The sequence below is a fragment of the Notolepis coatsorum genome, assembly GCF_963971535.1.
Source record: "Notolepis coatsorum genome assembly, chromosome: 7".
Taxonomy (NCBI): domain Eukaryota; kingdom Metazoa; phylum Chordata; class Actinopteri; order Aulopiformes; family Paralepididae; genus Notolepis; species Notolepis coatsorum.
The window spans coordinates 44,405,459-44,428,019 of NC_140171.1; the positions used below are offsets into that span (position 1 = coordinate 44,405,459).

General features: G+C 41.6%; 1 protein-coding gene across 3 annotated transcripts in view; it reads right to left on the minus strand.

The window, feature by feature from the left end:
- Window positions 1-22,561, minus strand: part of atf7ip (activating transcription factor 7 interacting protein) — an 87,691-nt gene that overhangs the window by 41,554 nt on the left and 23,576 nt on the right. For 2 of the 3 annotated variants that reach the window (XM_084319072.1, XM_084319074.1), the window contains exons 2-3: window positions 1,447-2,031; window positions 699-1,275 (exon numbers count right to left, since the gene is read on the minus strand). In XM_084319072.1, the coding sequence (XP_084175198.1) occupies window positions 699-1,275; window positions 1,447-2,025 (1,156 nt within the window). In that variant the 5' untranslated portion in view covers window positions 2,026-2,031. Of the gene's footprint in view, window positions 1-698; window positions 1,276-1,446; window positions 2,032-2,154; window positions 2,374-22,561 lie in introns of those variants that run through there. The other variant, XM_084319073.1, reaches the window with a different exon arrangement.

Consider the following 22,561-nt stretch of genomic DNA (forward strand, 5'->3'; position numbering starts at 1 on the left):
AGTTCAATGTTGTCGTGTTAAAAAGAAACAGGTGTTAAAAGTTGAATGAGTAATTGTATTTAATAATTAATTTCAATATCAATCAAAATAACCATGATTATAATTTTTGCCATAATTTTGCAGCCCTATTAGGACATCAATGGGACATGGCGGCAAAAAACTTTAGAAAATTGCTTCCCCCTTTACCACTGATTCTAGAATGGGAAATATATTTTCATTTTCTTAATTATCATTAGTAGGGATGCTCGATATTGGCTTTTTTACTGATACCGATATAGTCCAACTCTTAATTTCCGATACCGATACCAACCGATACCGATATATGCAGGGTTTCCCCGCCCAAAAAACTGAATAATTTCAGGTAATTAACATTACATATCTCTTGTTGTGGAATTAACACAACATTATGCATACTTTTGACAATAAATAAAATCAGAATTTGTTCTTACTTGCTTGCCTGGGTAAATAAAGGTTATAAAATTTTTCTTTTTTGAAAACCGATAGATATTTTCCGATATCACATTTTTATGCCAATATCGGCTGATAATATCGGAAATCCCTAATCATTAGGGATGTTCGATGTTGGCTTTGTTTTTACCGATATACCGATATTGTCAAACTCTTAATTTCCACCAAATCATAATTTTTTGGGGGGTGAAATATGAGTAGTCTTTTGCCATTTAGTACCACTCTCATACCTGGGTCAGATGGAGGAGTGGATGAGGGACGAGAGGGTTTTGAAGATTCTGCAACCTCGTTTTTTTCCTTTTTCGTCTCCACTTTCACAGAGTCCACCTCCATCTTTTTCTCCTTAATTGGTCCTACTTTAACCTCCGGTTTAAAATCCTTCTCTTCCTTAACCTCCTTCTCTTTCTCCTCCTCTTTCTCCTCCTCTTTCTCCTCCTCTTTCTCCTCCTCTTTCTTCTCCTCCTCCTCCTCATCCTCCTCCTCATCTTCTTTAACTTCCTGATCCAGCTCCGGAACCGTTGAAGAGGAAGGAGCAGGGCAGGGAGAGGATGAACGAGGAGAGGAAGAGGTACCCTTTGGGAAAGTAGGTTTCTTCTCGGTTCCTGTGGTGACCTCGGGGGCCTCGGCCTCGGCCTCCATAGAGTCGTCATCCGTTTCCATGGGTTCAGTGTACTCTGGCTCCGTCCTATGGTCTTTCTCTGATTTACTGTCGGATACTGCAAGTGTGACTGGTGAACATGGAGCTGAATCTTTAACAGAATCCTTACAAGAATCCACGTCTGGTTCCTTCCTTATAGTGTGCGTTTCCTGAAGACAAGAAAAGTGTGAATGAATATGATGGCATAGGAAGTACCTGAGGTGTGTGTAACTCCTAAAAATAAAAAATAAATGCTTCCAACTGCCAACTAAAATAACTTCTGTCATTACTCCATCATTACATCTGGGAAGATTTTATTTCATCTCAATCATTATACCAACCTCTTTCTCCATCTCAGTAGTTTTCTCTTCATTCTTCTCCATTTTCGCCACCTCTGTGGTCGCCTCCTGTGTGACTTCCTGACCCTCCTCCTCTTTTGAAGCCGTCCCTGAACAGTCATTCGATGCGGTCGAGGAAGTGGTCTTCTTCGCCGCCGCCTCCTCCTCCTCCATCTTTTTCAGTTCAAAGTTCAGAGAGTGGAATGGTGATACGGGTGACGGAGGACTGTCTTCATCTACGTTGGGACTTGTGGAGGGGGGAGGGGGAGGGGAAGGGGACAAATTTAAAGAGAGGGAAGGTGGGGGGGAGCCCCCAGAGGCCAGCGAGACAGGTGATGTGGCTTGGGGGGATTTTGAGTCCGATGTGTCACTCTGCTCTTTGTCCAACCGCTTGTGTCCGTCCTCTTTGTGCGTGCCGTTCAGTAGCGGTGCCAGTGGAGGGGAGGATGAGTTGGATGAAGGCGGGGGTGTGCTGCCCGTCAAGGTGGTGTGAAGAGTGTCCAGTTGCTGCCGGTCACTGATCTTCATGGTTTTCCTGGCTCGGAAAATCTTCTTCTTCTCCTCCGCCACAGCGACTTCCATCTTTACCTGGAGGGGAGTGACAAGGAAAAATCACATGTTAGTATTAAAGCGATGCCACGAGGAGACCTGAAACAGGCCACGATGCCAAAGAGAAACTGAGAGGAGCAAAACGGCACTGGCTCTCCACACCTGTGAAACTGCCCTGGTCTACACGCACAGCAGAAGTATAGGTAAGCTGTGACTGCAGTGCTTCGAAGGAAACACTAGGGGTCACTGTGGAACCCTCTGAATTTTCTTCTTTGTTCTGTTCTGGAAGGTTCTTTTTCCACAAGGTCTGCATACCAAAACTATTCTGTTCCACAATAATCCATTTCACTGCAGATTTGACTCCAATAGGTTATTATAATCTAAGCCATTTCTCTTTACTTAAGCAGAACAATATATTCAAACTCAAGTGTTATCCTGGGTGACAAAAGTCAAGATGCAGCTCAGTGTGGCAATAAGTCTTTTTTTTTTGTCACTCAAGATTACCACTGACTGCACTGACTTTTCTCTGGCCTCAGTTAGCTGATGAGCCTCGGGATACTAAGTGAACTTCAGTCTTGATTCAGCGCACGGAAATGGCAGTGTAACAACAACAGCGGCAATGGCCAACCTTCTCTACCATCCCCCCACACTCCCATTGGTCACATCCTCAGCGAATCAGAGCTGCCAGTTTAAGGCTTTGCTGGCAACAGAAAAGAGGTTATGTAAAGGTTCAGGATTTTCCGTACAGTTTCGAACTGTTGTACGCATTCTAGTTCTGTGGCTAGTTTTCACATTTCGTGTGCCTTTATGTATGTGATGGTACAGTATTATCTAGGATAGAAGACGTTCCTGCACAGAGGAATCAGTCTAGCAAAAGGGAGCAGCAGGGTAAAAGAAATAAAAAAATAATTATCAGTCTGCATTCTTTGATACAAATTTACTTCCACAGCAAATACAATACATTACATATATCGTAAAGATTTTGATTTAATCAACAATGTCTTGGTGTCCTTTCTAAATCATAGATTGGGTGTCAAATTCTCCAGCAACCTAGGGAGGAAAAAGCACTTTAAATGTAAAATGTAAGGCAGCCATAATAATCATAGCAGTAAATAGCAGCCTCATATTTTGTAGGAAAGACTGCTGGTACCCGTCTATGATGCCAACTGTGTAATTACATAATGTGCCGCTTGGCCATTCATTTTGTACCTGAGGGAGTAAAATAAGGTAGACAGTTTTAACTACCACCAGATCAGTTACATGTACCAGGCAGTGGTTACCCTTTTTAACATCAATATCACAAGGAACCTGACAAACATAACTTACATTAAAGAAATGTCTACTCTTAAGGAGGGAGAGAATATTTTTTAGGATGCAATATAGAAATGATAACCTAAATGGCTAATACAGAAAAAGCAACATGAACACACACTGACACACACTAACCATGACCTATATGCACAAGGAACCAGAGCAAGAACTGGCTTAATGGTTCATATGCACAGGGGATCAGAACAAGAAGTCAGTGGCTTTAATGTTTTTTTGGTTAATGCTTGGTACAACTGATATGTTTTAAAGGAAAGGTGTGGATTCTATAAAATGTTGAGTAATGAAAGCAACTTCTTGTCAAGAAATCCAATTTGCTATGGCCACTCCGCTACCAGCAACATGCAGGACCAGTAAAGAATATGACGAAACAACAACAAAAGTAAAAACAATGGCCAGAGAAAGGGAAAAGTCAAAATGCAGGACAGAAACCTACAGATGAAGACCTTACCAGCAGACATTATTATTGAATGTCAGCTCAAGGTCAAGAAGCTGCCACACAGGGCTATTGTTTCAGCTGTGTTCGGTGTTCCAGATACACAAGTCTTGGTCTTTTACTACACGTCGATCACATCCCATCTAACGGCATATATTTTATATGGCATAGAAATAACTGTTAAAATGGCTCTGAAGGCAGAATAGCCCAAAGAGGCAAAAATATATACGAGAGGTAAATACTAAATACATCTTTCAATCAATCAATCAATCAATCAAATTTATTTATATAGCACGTTTAAACATGACGCTTGTCAAGTGCTTCACATAGCTAAGCTAAGAACAAAGAAAAAAAACAATCAACGGATAGACAAAGGAAAAACAGAACAACACGTCAACAAGTACGGCAAGAGTCAAAGTGAGTCAGGGAAGGCCAGGCGATATAGGTGGGTTTTGAGTTTTGATTTAAAAGACTCGATGGAGGGGGCAGATTTAATTAATTTAAATCATTTGAACAGATTGGAGCAGTGACCTGCTTCCGTTTTACATTGTGAAGTTGGTTCTAGTTACAATTCCAGTGTGCCTGAACTGCAATTGAAGACCAAGAAGAAAGCTAGAGACCATGCCAACCACCCCGTGCCTTTACTTCCTGTAAGCACTGTGTGCTTCCGCCTGCAACTTGGTGAGCAGTCATGAGATACCCAGGAAATTTACTACGTCCGCTAAGCAGACTGCACACTCATGGTGAATGTAAAACTCAGTGTCAAAATTAGCATCTGGCAAAATGTGCATAACACTTCACTGTAAACCACAGCCCACACTGCTCATGTTATGGTGCTAATATTACACAGACACAGCAGCGTTTCCGTTAGCCGGTAATTACCGGTATTTGACCGGCAAAATCTGTTGAAGTCCGACATATTTAATCTCTCCGGTCTTAATGTCCGGTGAAAATAATTCCCTGAGTCTAAGCCAGCGTTTCCGTTAGCCGGTAATTACCGGTATTTGACCGGCAAAATCTGTTGAAGTCCGACATATTTAATCTCTCCGGTCATAGTGTCCGGTGAAAATAGTTCCCTCTGGGCACAGGGCACAGTTTGATTATTTGAATTGTATTTGGATGGGCTGGAGTTGGGTGGCCTATGCGATGAACGAAACAATCATTGCGTTTGTTGTCGTTGCTTCGCCAAGCAGCCGGTCTGGTAATGACGACGCTGTGTCAGCAGAGCTTGCTGCTGGATTTGCGGAAGGCATGCAGCTGCAGACCCACAGAACCCACCAGCTTTGCTGGCACAGTGCGGTCCCCAGACCTGGAAAGCTGCTCTGCGGGTCTGCAGCTGGATGCTTCTTGCAAACTAACTGCGGCCGGCTCGCGCTGACAACAGCTTTCATTGTTGGACCGGCTGCTTGGTGGAGCAACGATGAAACGAATGTAATGAATCGTTCGTCGCATGGGCTATTTAATTTTGGCCTGTTTTGGTACGGTTCGGGTGGTCAAGTTGTGCTTGGAGGGAGTTGTTTTCACCGGACATTATGACCAGCACCAAGTCGTTGGGAGGTGGAGATATACATCACGCAAACCCACGATAATGTTGCCGTCTCTCTCTGCCAGATTTCTCAGTTCTTCGCTTGATATAATTAATGCCCACAGACACCTATTTGATTTAAAGTCGGCAGCAGCACGAGTCTCGGGACTTATTTTATTTGGAATATAATGACTTTATACGCAAAGGTAGCCTAGTTTTAAGTAAAAATATTATAAATCTACATGCCTTGATGATGTCATTCTTTTGTTTTGTTGTCATTCTTTTGCCTATCAATTGTTTTTAAGCTCAATAAACTCTGACCGGAATTTATCTCATTTGACCGGTAGATTGAAATCTACCGGACACTGAGGCCGGCAACAATTTTTTCTAATGGAAACCCTGAGACACAAGCAAGGTGTGATTTCCGTTTGCTTTATGAACCGTTTAACACATGTCCCTCAGATTCCCACTTCAAATTTTATTTTAAATAAAATTAAAGATATTTAATTCTCATAGCTTAATGAATGACCTGAAATCAATGTAATTGGTCCATCAAAGTCAGGAGAAGTCTAAACTCCCAGCATGTTATGTTCACTGGCTCAGTTCACATTCCAGTGTTATTGCACAGTGTGGTGCACAACCTCCCCCACCTGATCATTTCATTAACTGCATGTGGTTTCACTGCAGAAATTCAAAATGGCCACCAACTATGGTGTGCACAGCCAGCCTAAGCTCTCAGCAGCTAGCTGAATGCGTCTCCATGGCAGCACCAGATATATCATGTTGCTTCACCACCCCGTTCATTAATAATTTGCTATTGATGTTGAGTCAACATGAGATTGCTGGCTACATAATAAATAGATTACAGACAATATACAACTGTCAACTTAGTTAAAACATAATTTTTTTATATATTGAACACAACTGAGTATTTCTGTTTTGGTATTTTCCTCTTCTAGGTCCCATGATCCAAGTCACAACTAATCCTCAACCAACTCCATTTCATCCTTTATAATCTGCAACGGATTATTAGCTAGTCTACTGTCAATTCATCTTCAAACCATTGTGATAAAGCACAATGTGCAAACGGTCCCAAGATTAATCAGCAGTGACAAGCAGTCGTTTCATTTTCTGCAGCCAAGCCCACTACTCAGGCTGCGGTTACACAAGGGGAGAACAGGAACGTTGTATTTTCACTTTTCACAACGTTGCATTATCAGTCAGGTTAGACAACGCGTTGTCTCCTGAACTCTTTCGTTGTCAGAAGCTAGGCGTGGTCAGACGGCAATGGATCTCATCACTGAATTCAACACTGAGGCGGGGGAGGTATTTCGTTGCATGCACAAAAGCGCGAGCTCAGGGTTCAAAATGAAAAATATAGCCTCAAATGTCGACTGGGAGTTGGTGTTTCAACTTGTTCAACTTGACTAACAGGGTGAAACATCAGTTTCCTTTTTTTCCTCCCTCAATAATATTATGTTATTTATGTACGTTATCATTATGTAAACAAATGCACATATGGATTGTTTGCTGCAACGTCTCTTCACCGTCCGTTATTTTCTGCACGTCGGCAGATCTATGTCGGAGTACGTTACTCCACTTCTCCTTAAACTTATATTACGATACCGTTTCCAATCACAGCTCATGAGCAAAACCTGCTCTCTCGTAAATTACACACTGGACTGTAGCCTTTTTTCTCCCACTCCAACACACTGGCATTTACGTACAATACGCAGGTGCGTTGGCTTGCGCTGTCTAAAGTGCGATAAAAGGATATAAATAAAAATACTATCAAGTAAATAAACAGTGTAAAGATATATCTCTTATACAAATAAACAACACATAAGGTATAGAAAATAATAAATGTGGAGTTTAGGTGATAGCCTAATCCACCTTTTGTTGAACTAAATCTAATCCTTAATCTGTACCTTCAGAACAGTTTGCCTTGGAACATTGGCTATAGGCTTTTAAAACAATTGAATAGGCTAAACTTCATTTTAACTTCTTGAATTCACATTTCTTTAGTTTGCAATAATGCAACTGCAAGCCAATGTTCTGAGACATATTACCTTTTATTTGTTAGGCTATTTGAACACACCGTTTAGCCCTAAATGGTGGATTCAAATAGCCTAACAATTACAAATAAAAGCCAATATGTTTTGGAACATTGGCTTGCAGTTGCATTATTGCAAACTAAAGAAAATGTGAATTAAAGAAGTTAAAACGAATAACAGGCCGCGAACACCTGAGCTACTTGGTCGTTCGTCAACTGGAAAAATATGGCTGGATCGGTGGATCCTGTTCTCTTCCGGTTCTCACCGGACATTGGTGAGGGCACGCAGACGTCGGTGTCTAGTGCGCATGGGCGTTGGACGGCTCCGGCTTGCGCAAGGTTACATGGCACCATTCCAAGGGACTTTGAGAACGAAAACACCTTCTGAGCGTTGCTGCTGGGAGAACAAAAATGCCAGCTAAAACCCTGTTGCCATTTAACTTGGATCATTGTCAGATCATTGTCCCAAGTATGGCAAAGCAGCAGCAAAGGTTAGCGCTGCTTGAGGCTCTAACTACCCAGGTCCTTGAGTGTTCTGTTTGCGAGGAGGAGGAAGTCACAGGTGACCCGGTTTCTGCTAATCAGTTAATACTGAGGAAGATGGAACTGGAGTTTAAATTTTAGCAATTGAGACACGCCGAGGCAGAACGTGTGCATGAGCTTGGGCATGAGCGTGCAGAGCGTGATCGCGCAGCGGCAGAACATGAGCTTAGAAGAATTGGGGTAGAGGTGCGGGCAGAGCATGATGAAGATAGGTTCGATGTTACTAAGCATTTACGTTTGGTTCCCCAATTTTTGGAGAGGGATGTTGATAAGTATGTTCAAAAACGTAGCACAGACTCTGAAATGGCCTAATGACCAGTGGACATTACTTCTCCAGAGCGTGCTTACCGGGAAGGCACAACACGTTTACGCATCATTTTGCCCAAACACCCAGGTTTACACCGTGGTGAAGGCTGCTATCCTCAGAGCGTACAAGCTGGTGCCGGAGGCGTATAGGCAACGGTTTCGTGCTTTTAGAAAGAACAATGCACAGACCTATGTGGAATTCGCTTATGAGAAAGAGCTATTGTTCGACCGGTGGTGTGCGTCGGAGAAAGTTGATACCTTGGTAAAGACGCAGGAACTTGTTCTTCGAGGTATTTAAATCTTGTTGCTACAAACCCGTAACCTCTGGCAGCGGTGACGTAGGCGATGGTGGTGAGCGAGGGATAAGGAGAGACGTCCGTGAGTGTTTTCACTGTGGGAAAAAGGGGCACATAAGGGGTTTCATCCTCCACAATGATAACCGTCCTACTACGCAGATGTCGCAGATATCGTTGGTTGTGACACCCACTTCTATGGGTAAAGGTATGAAAACCTATTTACCATTCATCAGTAAAGGGTTGGTATCCTTTTCCAAGGGTGGTAGGAAGATTCCTGTGACTATATTGAGGGACACTGCTGCGTCTGTCAGTTATCCGTAGGTATGTGTTACCCTTCGATAACAGGTCTAAAGTAGATGCTGGGATAATGGTCAGATCTTTTGGTATGCATGTCATGAAAGTTCCGCTACATACTATTCATTTAGAATCTGATCTGGTATCGGGCCGGTGGTGATTGGAGTACATTTACATTTAGTAAATGAGTAGACAGCCGCTTTCCTGTCGAGGGAGTGTCGTTAATCTTCAGGAACGATCTGGCAGGAGGAAAGGTGTTGATAAAGCCAGATGTCATTTGTGGTCCAGCAGAGCCTGTCGTGGTGGACGTTCTGGCGCATGCATATACGGGAGTTGTTCCATCAAGTGCAGTTACGCGGGCCATAATGAGTACGATTCTGGCCGAGGAGGTGGACTTGTTTGGTACAATTGTATCCACTGATAATGTGGTGCCTGAGTTTCGTGACTGTGACCTACTTATGGATAATCCCCTGGGTGCATTATCAAAGGAGCCTGAAATGGAAGGGACGCTCCCGGGGAAGCTCAACTTGTTGTCATCGCCTCAGCTATTGCCAAATGGGTCCGCCAGTAGCAGTGGTGACTTTTTTTCCCCCCGCGAGGAGCTTATCGCTGATCACAGCAGTGTTCCCAGCCCATCGTGTCTTTGTGAGAAAACTGTATTGGTGGAAGAGGAGGCCGAATAACCTTTTGGGAGATGTCTGGGGTTTCAGAGGGAGGCTTCAGAGAGCAGGTGACCTGGCAAGGAGAGGTCTTGGGGTCGCGCAGGACAAGGTTAGAGGGTGGTATGACAGGAAGGTTCGACAGAGAGTTTTCATGCCGGGGGAGGGGAAGTCTCTCGGGGATCCTGTTGGGGGGGGTCCTAAACCGTGCCTGTCTGTCTGTCATTGTCTGTCCTTGAACCTGTGTTCACTGTACCTGTGTCAGTCTCGGTGGTGGCTCCATCTAGAGTTGACGTGATAATAAGCCTTTGTTTTTCAGAAGGGATGGGAGAGCTGAGGGATGATGTCATTGTTCCATCCGGGGCATGGGTGAAGGGGAGACTGGGGAGCTTGAGTGGTTGGACGGCCTTGGTCATCGTCTTGGCCACCTTTCAGGCCCTGGCCTGGCCCGGGCCGGCTGGAACTGTTGTCGGTGTCCTCTTGGTCATGACATGTGCCATCATAGTTTTTTGCAAATGCAATGATGTTTTTTTGGAAATGCCATTATTATTATTTTTTGTGTGAAGGCCATTTAAGTGTTTGGGATACATTGATATAGCATCTTCATGGTAAAAAAAATAATAATAAAAAGAATACATCCAGTTGTGGGGTTGGATGATTTTAGCGGTGGTGGACAGTTTAAATTGAAATTTTATTTCAGTGTTAGTGGACGCACCATCATCATGCTGCTTATATTTTTTGTTGCAATGCTCCAGGCGGTTCTGATTTGAAATTTTCTTCTCTAGATTTGTATAGTAGAGAATCATTTTTTATGTTCATCCCCCATCATACTTTGGGGTATGTACATTTGGGTGTGGGGGTGTTACGTGTGGGGTCTGTTTGTGCCCTGATCAGGTGTTTCCAGTGTGATGTGTTATGTCTAGCTGTAGTTCCCTGTCCTGGTCTTGTAGTCCTTGTCGTTTCTCTCCCGGGTGTACCCATTTGTAATCAACCCAGGTGTGTCTCGTCTCGTCATTCCCTCATGTATAACTGTTCTGTCTGATGCTGATCCTGTTTGTACAGCTTTGTGTTTTGTTTGTCATTATTTTATGTTACCCTTTGATCACAAAAACGATGGTAAATATTAATTAAATATCTTTTGTTGGTTACTTTGGCTACCGTATCCTTATTATGTTACATTGACCAGACAATGAGCATTCCTTCAGTCAATGGTAACGTAATACCAGTGATACGAGTCTCTAGTGCAAAGAATCGAGATAGTCGGTACGGTGATGAGAGTCTCTAGTTCTCAAGTCCCGAGTTGTGACAGTGATGGCTCTGGCAACAGAACCGGCCGCCCGAGCCCTTTGTTGTAGAGCCTGATGGCTGCCGGTATAACGGACCGGCCCAGGCGGTTTGTGGTGTGTCAGGGAGGATGAGTCTTAGGCTGAACGTGCTCTTCATTCTGGCTAGCTCCTTGTAGAGAGGGGTTCTCCAGGATGGCTTCTAGCTTTTTCCTCATCCTCCTCTCAGCCACCACCTCTAGGTTATCCAGCTCACCACCCACTACTGAGCTAGCCTTCTTCACCAGCTTGTTTAGCTTGCTGGAGTCCCTCGAGTTTATGTTGCATCCCCAGCACACCACAGCAAAAAAGAGGATGCTGGCTACAACCGACTGGTAGAATGATAGCAGCAGTTGGTTGCACACGTTTAATATATATATATATATATATATATATATATATATATATATATTTTTTTTTTTACAGCAGTTCTATATAGGCTTCAAATGAGCATACAGAAGGGCAGATGTGTGTCATCATTACATTCATGAACATGCATGTTTGTTGAAAATAAAGGTGTGATTGAGGTTATTAGCCATGTTGTCCGCTCTGAACTCGGCAGAATCTGCACCTGGCTCGCTGATAACAAATTATCATTACACCTGGGTAAAACAAAATCCATTCTCTTTGGATCAAATAGCAAACTCAGCAAGACCAACGGCTTCTCTGTTACAGTGGGTGACAATATTGTCACAAGGAAAGATGAAATTACCTACCTGGGTTCCATCCTAGAGGCAAATCTTTCCTGTGACAAAATGGCAACCAATGTCATCAAAAAAGTCAACCAACGAACAAGATTCCTGTACCGGATCTCCTCTCTGGTAAACAAGAATACCTTGAATAGCACCTCAAAGGCACTAAAAACAGGGCACACAAAACAAACTGGTCAGACTACTTGGCCTTACTCCTAAAACCCACCTTACCCCTACCCATTTTGACAACCTAAAATGGCTTAGAGTAGACGACAGAGTAGTACAGCAACTTGCAATGGGCCTGGTCTACAAGATACACTACACCACTAAGATACCCATGTACATGTCAAAATACTTCCCAAAGGTCAGTGAATTCCACGACCACAACACCAGAGGGAGTTCCACAAATCATGTTCAACCCAGATTCGGTTGCACTACAGCAGTGGTCACCAACCCGTCGATCTTGATCGACTGGTCGATCTTTGAGACTGTCCCTGTAGATCTTTCCATGAAAATAAAAAAAAAAAAAAAAAAAAAAAAAAATTTTGTATCTTACCCTGAGAGTCCACATTACAGTTCTACTTTTGTTTTGATGTGAAAAGTGATGCTGCACTTAGCACTGACTGAGAAAGTACACATTACAGTTCTACTTTATAAAATGCTAATTGTAAATATGTTTGTCAATGTTAATAATATGAGAAAGTCCACATTACAGTTCTACTTTTGTTCTGATGTGAAAACTGATGCTGCACTTAGCACTGACTGCACTTAGCACTGACTGAGAAAGTACACATTACAGTTCTACTTTATAAAATGCTAATTGTAAATATGTTTGTCAATGTTAATAATATGAGAAACAAGACCACATTACAGTTCTACTTTTGTTTTGATGTGAAAAGTGATGCTGCATAAGATGACTGCACTTAGCACTGACTGAGAAAGTACATAATAGTTCTACTTTGACGTTTTAATGTTGGACCAAAGCATTGCATGTAATTAGAATACAGGCAAATAAAAGTGATTTAGTTTAAAGTACAATCTTGGCTGTCTTTTTCTTTCAACGCTTCAATAGGTAGATCTTGCCTTCACCAAAAAAAAAAAAGTGATCTTGGGCTTAAAAAGGTTGGTGACCACTGCACTACAGGAAAACGCACAAGCAGTTTTCAATCAAAGGAGGCATGTGGTGAGTTTTTTCACGTTCAGACATGCTGTCAATGGCACAAGCAACATGGGTCACTGACCCTTATCCAACAACACCTAAGTAAACAACTAAGCCTTATCCAACACCTAAATGCCAGCCTCAACAAAGACTTCCTATATAACCATAAGATGCTGGGAATCAACAAATAGTTGTGTACTATTCTACCAGCTGCTCTACTTTATCATGGTTTATTTTTGTTGATTTGTGCCTCTTCCTGCAACTTGAGGTATACCATCATGGATCCATGCAAAGGTATGGATTTTTACTATACCGTCATCCATGATATATATATATATTAGGGGTGTAACGGTACGCAAATACGTACTGTACCGCCTCAATGTGGTCCTCCGGTACAGTACGTGCTGTGCACAGAACGATTGCAACGGTACAGAACCTTTTTTTGCGGAACTTAAATCCCCCCGGCCCTAATATAACGTGCACAACTAACCGGATGTTGTTTGTTCATCCCACACAGCCACGCAGCTACACTGAACGAGAGCTGTAATTCAGCATAGCATATTAGCCTTAGTATGGTGGGTGCAATACTAACTGACAAGCCAGAGCTAGAAGATGCTCCCACAACATTCAAGTCTCCCGTTTGGGATCATTTCGGATTCCCAGTTAACCACAGTAATGGACAAAGACAGGTGGATCGCACTAAAGCTACGTGCCGGCTAGCCCCTTTCGTGACTGATGCACACTTGTGATGCAAGCCTTGCATCTGGTTTCCGAAGCAATGTGCAGACATTTTTATAAGCCCATATTTCGCTATTAACACTTCAAATCATTGGTAAACAAATGTAGAGCTTTTGACTGCTGTTTTGATAGGGTTGGGACTTTACTCTTGACATTACTTGGGTGTCCCATGAACAGGGTTTCCATTAGCCGGTAAATACCGGTCAATGGCCATCTAGAATTTCAATTGGCCAGCAAATATAAAATGTGATGGCCATTGTGGCTGGTAAAAACATATACGCACTACATTGACTGTGGCGAGTGAATATGCATGTGCTGCAGCCGTGGCTTACGGAATGCACTGCAACGAGAGAGAGCAAATGCATATTCTGGCAGAGACATCACCTTCTGGCTATACGCAAGACACACATTCGCAAGTTCAACAACAATCACAAAGCACTGTTGTGGTCCAGTTTTATATAGTTCTACAGTCGCGGTAGACTACAGTAAACAAATGTCCCTTTATGTGAAATTCCCCCACTACTAACAATGAAGGAAACATGTGGAAAACATTGAGGCAGTACCAGTGAAAAAAAAAACTGATCTGTCAGGGAGGCAACAAGTATGAAGTACACAGGATGAGCTACACTACTGTTTGCTAATTATGTTAAGTAATGTAAGCCGTAAGGTAACTTTAACAGTATTAATGTGAAATTGTCCGAAGGAGTCCCGTCAAGATATTGTTACATCAGAGACACAATATATTTTTCTTTTTTCGTTTTCAATAAGGAGTATCTGTTGGTTGGACAGGGTTGACGCTGTATCCATCTCCGGCAGATTTATGTCCGCACATGTCTCTATGGCTGCACATGAATTACATGATATGGCCGTTCAATTTTACATTTGGCCAGTAAATTAGAATCTTATCATCAGCCATATTGGCCGGCCAAAAGAATTGCTAGCGGAGGGCGGCTACGTGGCATAGTGGGCAAGGCGCTCGCCACGAAATCTGGAGACGCTGGGCTTGCCTGTTCGAGCCCAGCGCTCCACATTTGCTTTCAGTTTAGCTGGTCGTCCGTAATAATACACATTGGCCGTATTAGGGGGTGGGAAACTGATGGGTGGGGATCGGGCGTTGTGGACAGCGACTCCTACAGGTCGGTTGGTGCGCCTGCGCAGTAGAATCAGGAAGTGTCGGGGGCAGCGTGAGCCTCCCACACGTTACTCCTCGCCACTGAGAGATCGAACTGCGCAGGTGAAAAGATGCGACTGCTGTTACCTCAAGTACCTGAGGGGACTTGTGCTATGTATGACTTAGTCCACATTGCAGCCGGCTTGTGGGAGGCAAGAAACAGCGTTCGTGACAGGGGAGGGTTGAATTGGATGATACGAAATTGGGATGGGAGAAAAATATAGAAAATGGGAGAAAAAGTAGATAAAAAAAAAAATTGCTAGCGGAAACCCTGCCCATGAACCCCAAACATTAACATAGGATGCCATATTTGTGATGATTTCCAATGACCAATCAACGGTCTGTATCACACAGTAGCACGGCTAGTACCCAATTGGTACCTACCCCAGAGCGAAAATCGGCACAGGTACTGCAGCCCGGTGCGGTTCAGTTGGCAGTGGAGAAAGCAAAACAAAGTGGGAGCACCGACTCTGGCACGGCACGATAATGAATAAGCGCCATTAATGTTACCATACAACATTGTAGCGACATGTCCTCACACTTGACGGTCACTTTTCAATGAGGAGAAATGAGGGAGGGAGAGACGGGGATGCAGACCTGTGTGTGTGTGTGTGTGTATGAGAATGTGAGAGGCAGGGAGACAGGGACTGCATGCAGGCAGACCTGTGTATGTGTGCGTACACATCATCAATATTGTTATAAGGTAATTCACTTTTCTGCAGTTCTCACATCGCAAACTGCATTGCAATTTTTGAGACAAGTGTGGATTTTCGTTTAGCAATGATCAAAAAAGAAAAAAGCTCTGCAACTCTGAAGTCTGTAACAGAACGGTCACTATGGCAACAGCCGTTACCACTATGGTAACGGCAGGATCATCTGTCTCCATTGAGCCAAGTGGGACAAGAGCTCATGGGGAAGAGTGCTTGCGGGAGGGTTATCATCAACTCATGCAGACAGGATGACGGACACATTTCTCTCAATGTTCACACTTGTGCCATTTTTCTCCAGCCGAGAAGTTGGGGGAGAATACAGGAAAGGGGGCTGGGGCAGAATTTAGACTATTCCATCTGACTAAGGGTCTGTTCCTATACAAGTTGTGTAGCCTCAATAAGCCAATGCAGGGTGACAGTTACAGCCTGAAAATTTGGCGTACAACCTGCAAGCACATGGAATATGACAAAGAAAAAAACTGTGATAATGCTTAATGTTAAAACACAAACATGAAAATAAGTGAGGGTTTTTTAGGTCAAAGCTATTCATTGCATAATATTATGACAAATACGTAATAACCATCAAACTAAAACATTTACAAGCAGTCAAATGTTTTTTTTTACCCACACGAATCCTAGCTAGCAGCGCAGACAGAGGATGCGCACTGCAGAGCCTGACACTTAACACCACCCATCCCCCACTCTAGCTTATTCTCGACCACAGTATGGAAATTCACAGCCGAGCATGGACTAAACCATTCTGATAGAGGGGGGTTCTCCATACCAAAAAAAAAACAAGGGACAACATTTACAGATTAAATCCATCCATCTCTTCTTCCATACTATAACTGAGAATGAGGGCTTTGTGTTATCCATACAAATCATGAAAAACAAAAACAGACGGACTAGAAACAGTACAGGCCAAAGAGAATGTCCCCTATGAAGGTGTACTAGATGATTAATCATTACGAATCGTAATACGATTAATCAGGATAATTAACTAAGATATCCCCCATGAATGCCAAGCATAGTTGTATGATCATTTTGTCGTAAAATAAAGAGATTCTTGTTACTTAAGATTTCATTCCTAATTTAGACAAAATAAATCATAACTGTAATCTTCTCAATCAAAATTATACTGTTATGTTGTAAATAGCTTCACTGCATCATTAACCAACTATGCTCCCTCTCCTTCCTAGTTTGTATCTGGGCTGCCTGCAGACACACAAAATGGCCACCAGTTTTGGCATGAGCAAAAACCCTGAGCACATAGCTGAATAAACCCCGCCTACTGAGCACACAACTGAATAAACCCCACCTACTGAGCACACAACTGAATAAACCCCGCCTACTGAGCACACAACTGAATAAACCCTGCCTACTCTCTTTAAACCTTGTTTTTCCAAACGTTTCCCACATACAATGGCCATTTAAATCTGAATGTTTATCTTCTCAAGGTTAACATATTTTAGATTTTCCTTGCCTTGCAGTTCAAGATCTTTGATTTATTCTCCTTTTTTTATCTCATGAGTTGGCCTCACAACGAAGCAACTCTCTAGCTGTGGTTTCTGAACTCAAGGAAAGGTATCCACTTTTTCTTTCGTTTACCGCTTGCTCATAATATAACATGAGTTTTCTGAAGTAGCACAGTAGGCCACACTTACGGTTCCACTCATGTTCCAAGAAGTCTTCACTCCATACATCCTAGGTTCAACTTGAATATGTTTGGCTCCCAGATGTGTTTCTCAGTTACAAGGACGTTGGCATAATTCCATTCCTGACCATGCACATGCTGAAAGAAAGCTCGTTTAAAATCAGGCCTGCTCAGTCAAGCATATGACTCAAGCTGCTTCTGTTCCCTCTACCAAGCGATGTTAGCCGTTTCTCTTAAGGGAACAAACACGGTTGGATTACAACAAGAAGAAGTAAAAAAAAATATATATATATATATACATTATTACCATAGAGCTTAATTAACAGTGACAAGTCTAACAAAACAGACCTGGGTCTAACTTTAATTTTTTATTTTTTTTTTAAATGTGTGTATTAGCTAGGGTAATAGCTCTGTGCTCCTTTGCTCAAACAAACAGATCTTGAGCCAGGACTAAAACTGTAATGAGAAGAAACATGTTAGATTGAAACAATAAAGAGATAGCCTACATGTCAAATATTTAAAAAAAGAAAAGTTAACCTTTGACAGAAGGATCTGTGCGACTGAGGCCTCCTTTACACGTCGTACGCAAACACGCTCTTTTACAGTGATCAAGGGAACAACACACAGCTGAGCAGCCAAGAAAGAAAGAAAAAAGGGAACAGGGGAGGAGCCAACATCAGAATGTTCCATCGGAGTCACTGCAAGGGTGTATTCTACAAAGGCTGTATACTAAATACTGTAGGTCTAGATGCATACCATCATAGCTTAAAACATTCAACTGTCAGCACATGGGTACTGACAGTCTACCACACTGCATATAGTACAATAAAAAAAATTGTATAAGGCATTTTTCTTAGCTAAAATGACTATCATATAAAAGTAGTTTCACAAATTAACTATCTTAACTCAGCATGTTGTGCACTTTTCTCACACAGGTCATAGCTAGCAGCGCACAGCAGTACTGAAGTGCACACACACCCTGACACACAACACAGCAACAGCACCCCTCCCCCACTCTCGCAACTCTGCCACAGCCAAGCATGGACTAAACCATTCTGATAAGAGGGGGGTTTTCCATACCACCACCACCACAAAAGAAAATAAACATTAAGGGACAAAATGTACAGCAGGATTAAATACATCCATCTCTTCTTCTTCCATACTAAAACTGAGAATGAGGGTTTTGTGTTCATGAAAAAGTGTTAAAAAATCATGAAAAACAGACTAGAAATAGTACAGGCCAAAGAGAAGGTCCCCTATGAAGGTGTACAAGATGATTAATAATTACGATCAATCAGGAGAATTAATTAAGATCCGTCGTGAAAATTGTATGATAATTTTGTCGTAAAATAAGTGATTTTTGTCGCTTAAATATTTTACGGCTAATATCTTCCTAATTAGACAAATAAACTGAAACCCTGCCACATAATTGTAAATCAATCCCCCCAATCAAAACTATATTGTCACAAATAGCTTCACTGAATCATTAACAAACTCCATGCTCTCCCTCCTTCCTAGTTTGTATCTGGGCTGCCTGCAGACACACAAAATGGCCACCATGGCATGGTCAAAAACCCTGAGCACATAGCTGAATAAACCCCGCCTACTGAGCACATAATACTGAGCACATAACTGAACAAACCCTGCCTACTCTACTTCTGAAAAGCTTGTTTTTCTAAACATTTCACATACAATGGCCCTTAGCCTGAATATTTACATTATATTTATCTTATTAAGGTTAGCAAAAGATTTTAGATGTTCCTTGCGTTGCACTTCAAGATCTTTTATTTATTATCTTTTTAATCTCACTAGTTGGCCTCACATACTTTACAATTTGACAGCATGTCGTTGTCAAGTTTCAATTAAAATATCTGTTTGTCAAATAAAGTTACTGCTTTAACAGAGGGCCCTATCAAAACTAAATAGGGTAAACCGCCTGTCATGACAAGATGCATTGCATTAATTAACGTGTTTCACTCCCCTGTCTGCGGAAATGAAAATAAATAGTTGCCAACCCTTTTTTTTTTTTTTTTACCGCTTGCTCATAATATAACGCACATTTTCTGAAGTAGCACAGTAGGCCACACTTTTTTGGGGGGGATAAAAAGGTTCCACTCATGTTCCAAGAAGTCTTCACTCTACACATCCTAGATACAACTTGAATATATGTTTGGTTGTCAGATGTGTTTTCAGGTACAAAGGAGAAGAGATCAGAAACTTGGTATAATTCCATTCCTGACCATGCTGAAAGAAAGCTAGTTTAAAATCAGGCCTGCTCGGTCAAGCACGTGACTCTCAAGCAGCTTCCGTTTCCTACACCAAGCAATGTTGGCTCCGTTTCTCTTAAGGGAACAAACACGGTTGGATTACAACAGGAAGAAAGAAAGAAAAAAATATTACAAAAGAACTTGACTAACAAGTCTAACAAAACACTGTACTGGGTCTAACTACCAACTTATATATATATATATATTATATATATACACCAGACAACAAAAACACTTTAAAATAGTGCGTTAGCTACAGTAACAGCTTTGCACTCTTTTGGTTAAACAAACAGATCTCTTGAGCCAGGTCTAAAACTGTAATGAGAAGAAACATGTTAGATTGAAACAATAAAGAGATAGCCTACATGTCAAATATTTTTTTAAGAAATGTTCATCTTTGACAGAAGGATCTGTCCGACTGAGGTCTCCTTTACATGTTGTACGCAAACACTTTGCTTTACAATAATCAAGGAAACACACAACTGAGAAGAAAAAAAAGAAAAAAACAGGGGAGGAGCCAACATCAGAATGTTCCATGCGAGTCACTGCAACGGTCTATTCGACAAAGGCTGTATAAACTAAATATGTCTAGAGATGCATGCCTTCACAGCTTAAAACCTTCCAAGTGTCAGCACATGGGTACTGACATACTGCATAGACCACACAAAAAAATGTAAGTGTGTAGAAGGCTATTTTTCAAAGCTACATGACTGTGCCAAATAAAAGTAGTTTAACTTTAATATCTTAAAAACAGCATGATGTGCACTTTTCTCACACAGGTCCTAGCTAGCAGCGCACAGCAGTTCTGAAGTGCACACACCCTGACACAGACAACACAGCAACAGCAACCCTCCCCCACTCTCGAGCGCAACTCTGTCATAGCCAAGCATGGACCAAACCATTCTGATAGAGGGGGTTTTCCATTCCACGGAAAAGAAAAGAAAAAAACATCACAGGGACAAAATTTACAGCAGGATTAAATCCATCCATCTATTCTTCCATACTATAACTGAGAATGAGGGCATTGTGTTATCCATAAAAATCATGAAAAACAGACGGACTAGAAACAGTACAGGCCAAAGAGAAGGTCCCCTATGAAGATGATTAATAATTACGAATAATCAGGAGAATTAACTAAGATATCCCCCATGAATGCCAAGCATTTTGTCATTAAAAAAGTTTTTTGTTTGTTACTTAAATATTTAACAGCCAATATCTTCCTAATTAGACAAATAAACTGAAACCCTGCCACATAATTGTAAATCAATCCTCTCAATCAAAATGATACTGTCATGTCGCAAATAGCTTCACTGCATCATTAACCAAAGTTCTCCATGTTCTCTCTCCTTCCTAGTTTGTATCTGGGCTGCCTGCAGACACACAAAATGGCCACCATGGCATGGGCAAAAACCCTGAGCACATAGCTGAATAAACCCCTCCTACTGAGCACATAATACTGAGCACATAACTGAACAAACCCCGCCTACTCTACTTCTGAAAACCTTGTTTTTCGAAACATTTCACACATACAGAACCAAGCATTTCACCGTAAAGTATGTGTATTTTATTGTGATAATTAATAAACAAACTTGAAAACATATAATGGCCCTTAGCCTGAATATTTATATTATATTTATCTTATTAAGGTTAGCAAACATATTTTAGACTTTCCTCAATTTGAATACATGTTTGGTTGCCAGATGTGTTTTCAGGTACAAAGGAGAAGAGATCAGAGACTTTGGCATAATTCCATTCCTGACCATGCACATGCTGAAAGAAAGCTAGTTTAAAATCAGGCCTGCTAGTTTAAAATCAGGCCTGCTCGGTCAAGCATGCAAATTTCGTCCACCAAGTGATGGCTCTGTTTATTTTAAGGGAACAAACTGTTGGATTACAACAGGGAAAAAAACACAAAAGAAACAATGAATGATTACCAAATAACTTAATTACCTGTGACAAGTCTAACAAAACTCTGTCCTGGGTCTAACTTTAAAAAAAAATGTAAAGACACCAAACTTTTAAAATAGTGTATTAGCTAGGGTAAAAGCTGGTCAAATATATATTTTTAAGAATAGTTAACCTTTGGCAAAAGGATCAGTGCAACTGGAGTCTCCTTTACACATTGTACACAAACACTGTTTTACAGTAATCAAGGGAACAACACAGTCTATTCTACAAAGGCTGTATAAACGAAATAGGGCTAGATGCATACCACCACAGTTTTAAACCTTCAACTGTCAGCACATGGGTACTGACAACAGTCTACCATACTACATAATAAAAAAATATGTAAAACAATAATATTTTTTAGAGTGCTTTTTTTCAAAGCTATGACTAGCTAAATGTAGTTTTACACATTTAATATCTTAAAAGCAGCATGTTGTGCACTTTTCTCACAGGTCATAGCTAGCAGCACACAGCAGTACTAAAGTGCACACACCCTGACAAAGACAACACAGCAAGAACACCCCTCCCCCACTCCCAAGCGCAACTTTGCCACAGCCAAGCATGGACTAAACCATTTGGACAGAGGGGGGTTTAAAGGCCAAACTAGGACTAAACCACACCCCTCAAAAATCAAACCACAACAACAATAACAGCAAAGTCCTAAATTTACACATTGCAGTCCTACATAAAAGCTTTTTTCGCCCGTGGGTACACAAAAACGTGGTAAGAAGAAGTAATGTTTAGACAACATAGCACGTAAAGATAGATACAGGGGAAATTATTCCAAGTTAGAAAACATTTGGGATCATTTGTAATTAATTACAATTAACTCTGTAACAACAAATGACCTGCCAATACTTGTATAATCATCATAAATCAACCGGCAACAGCACCCCTCCCCCTCCTGAGCGCAACTTCTGCCACAGCCAAGCGAGGACTAAACCATTCTGACAAAGGTTACCCCCCCCCCACGCAAACTAGGAAGAAGTCACCCCACCCCCCCAAAAAAAAAAAAAAAACAACAACAACAAAGTCCTCAACGTATACTAAATCAATTTGGACGTTTCAGTCCTAAATAAAAAAGGTCCAGAACTTTTTACTCATGTACACAAAAAGTGGTACGAAGAAGTAATGTTTAGGCAACATAGCACATGAAAATAGATAGTCCAAGTAATATAGATAGTCCAAGTAAGAAAACGTTTGGTATCATTTATAATTAATTACAATTAACAATGTAATGGATACAATAACACATTACCTGCAAATACGTGTATAATCATCATAAATTGTACAGTGATTTGTCATGCAATATTAACCAGCAAAATGCACTTTTTACACAGACCCTAGCTAATAATGCACTACCAGTAGCAAAGTGCACAGCCTGCCTCACTTAGCACCCCTCCCCCACTGCACCCCTCCCCCACTGCCTCCCCCGCAGTGTGGACTTAACCATTCTGAAAAAGAGGGGGGT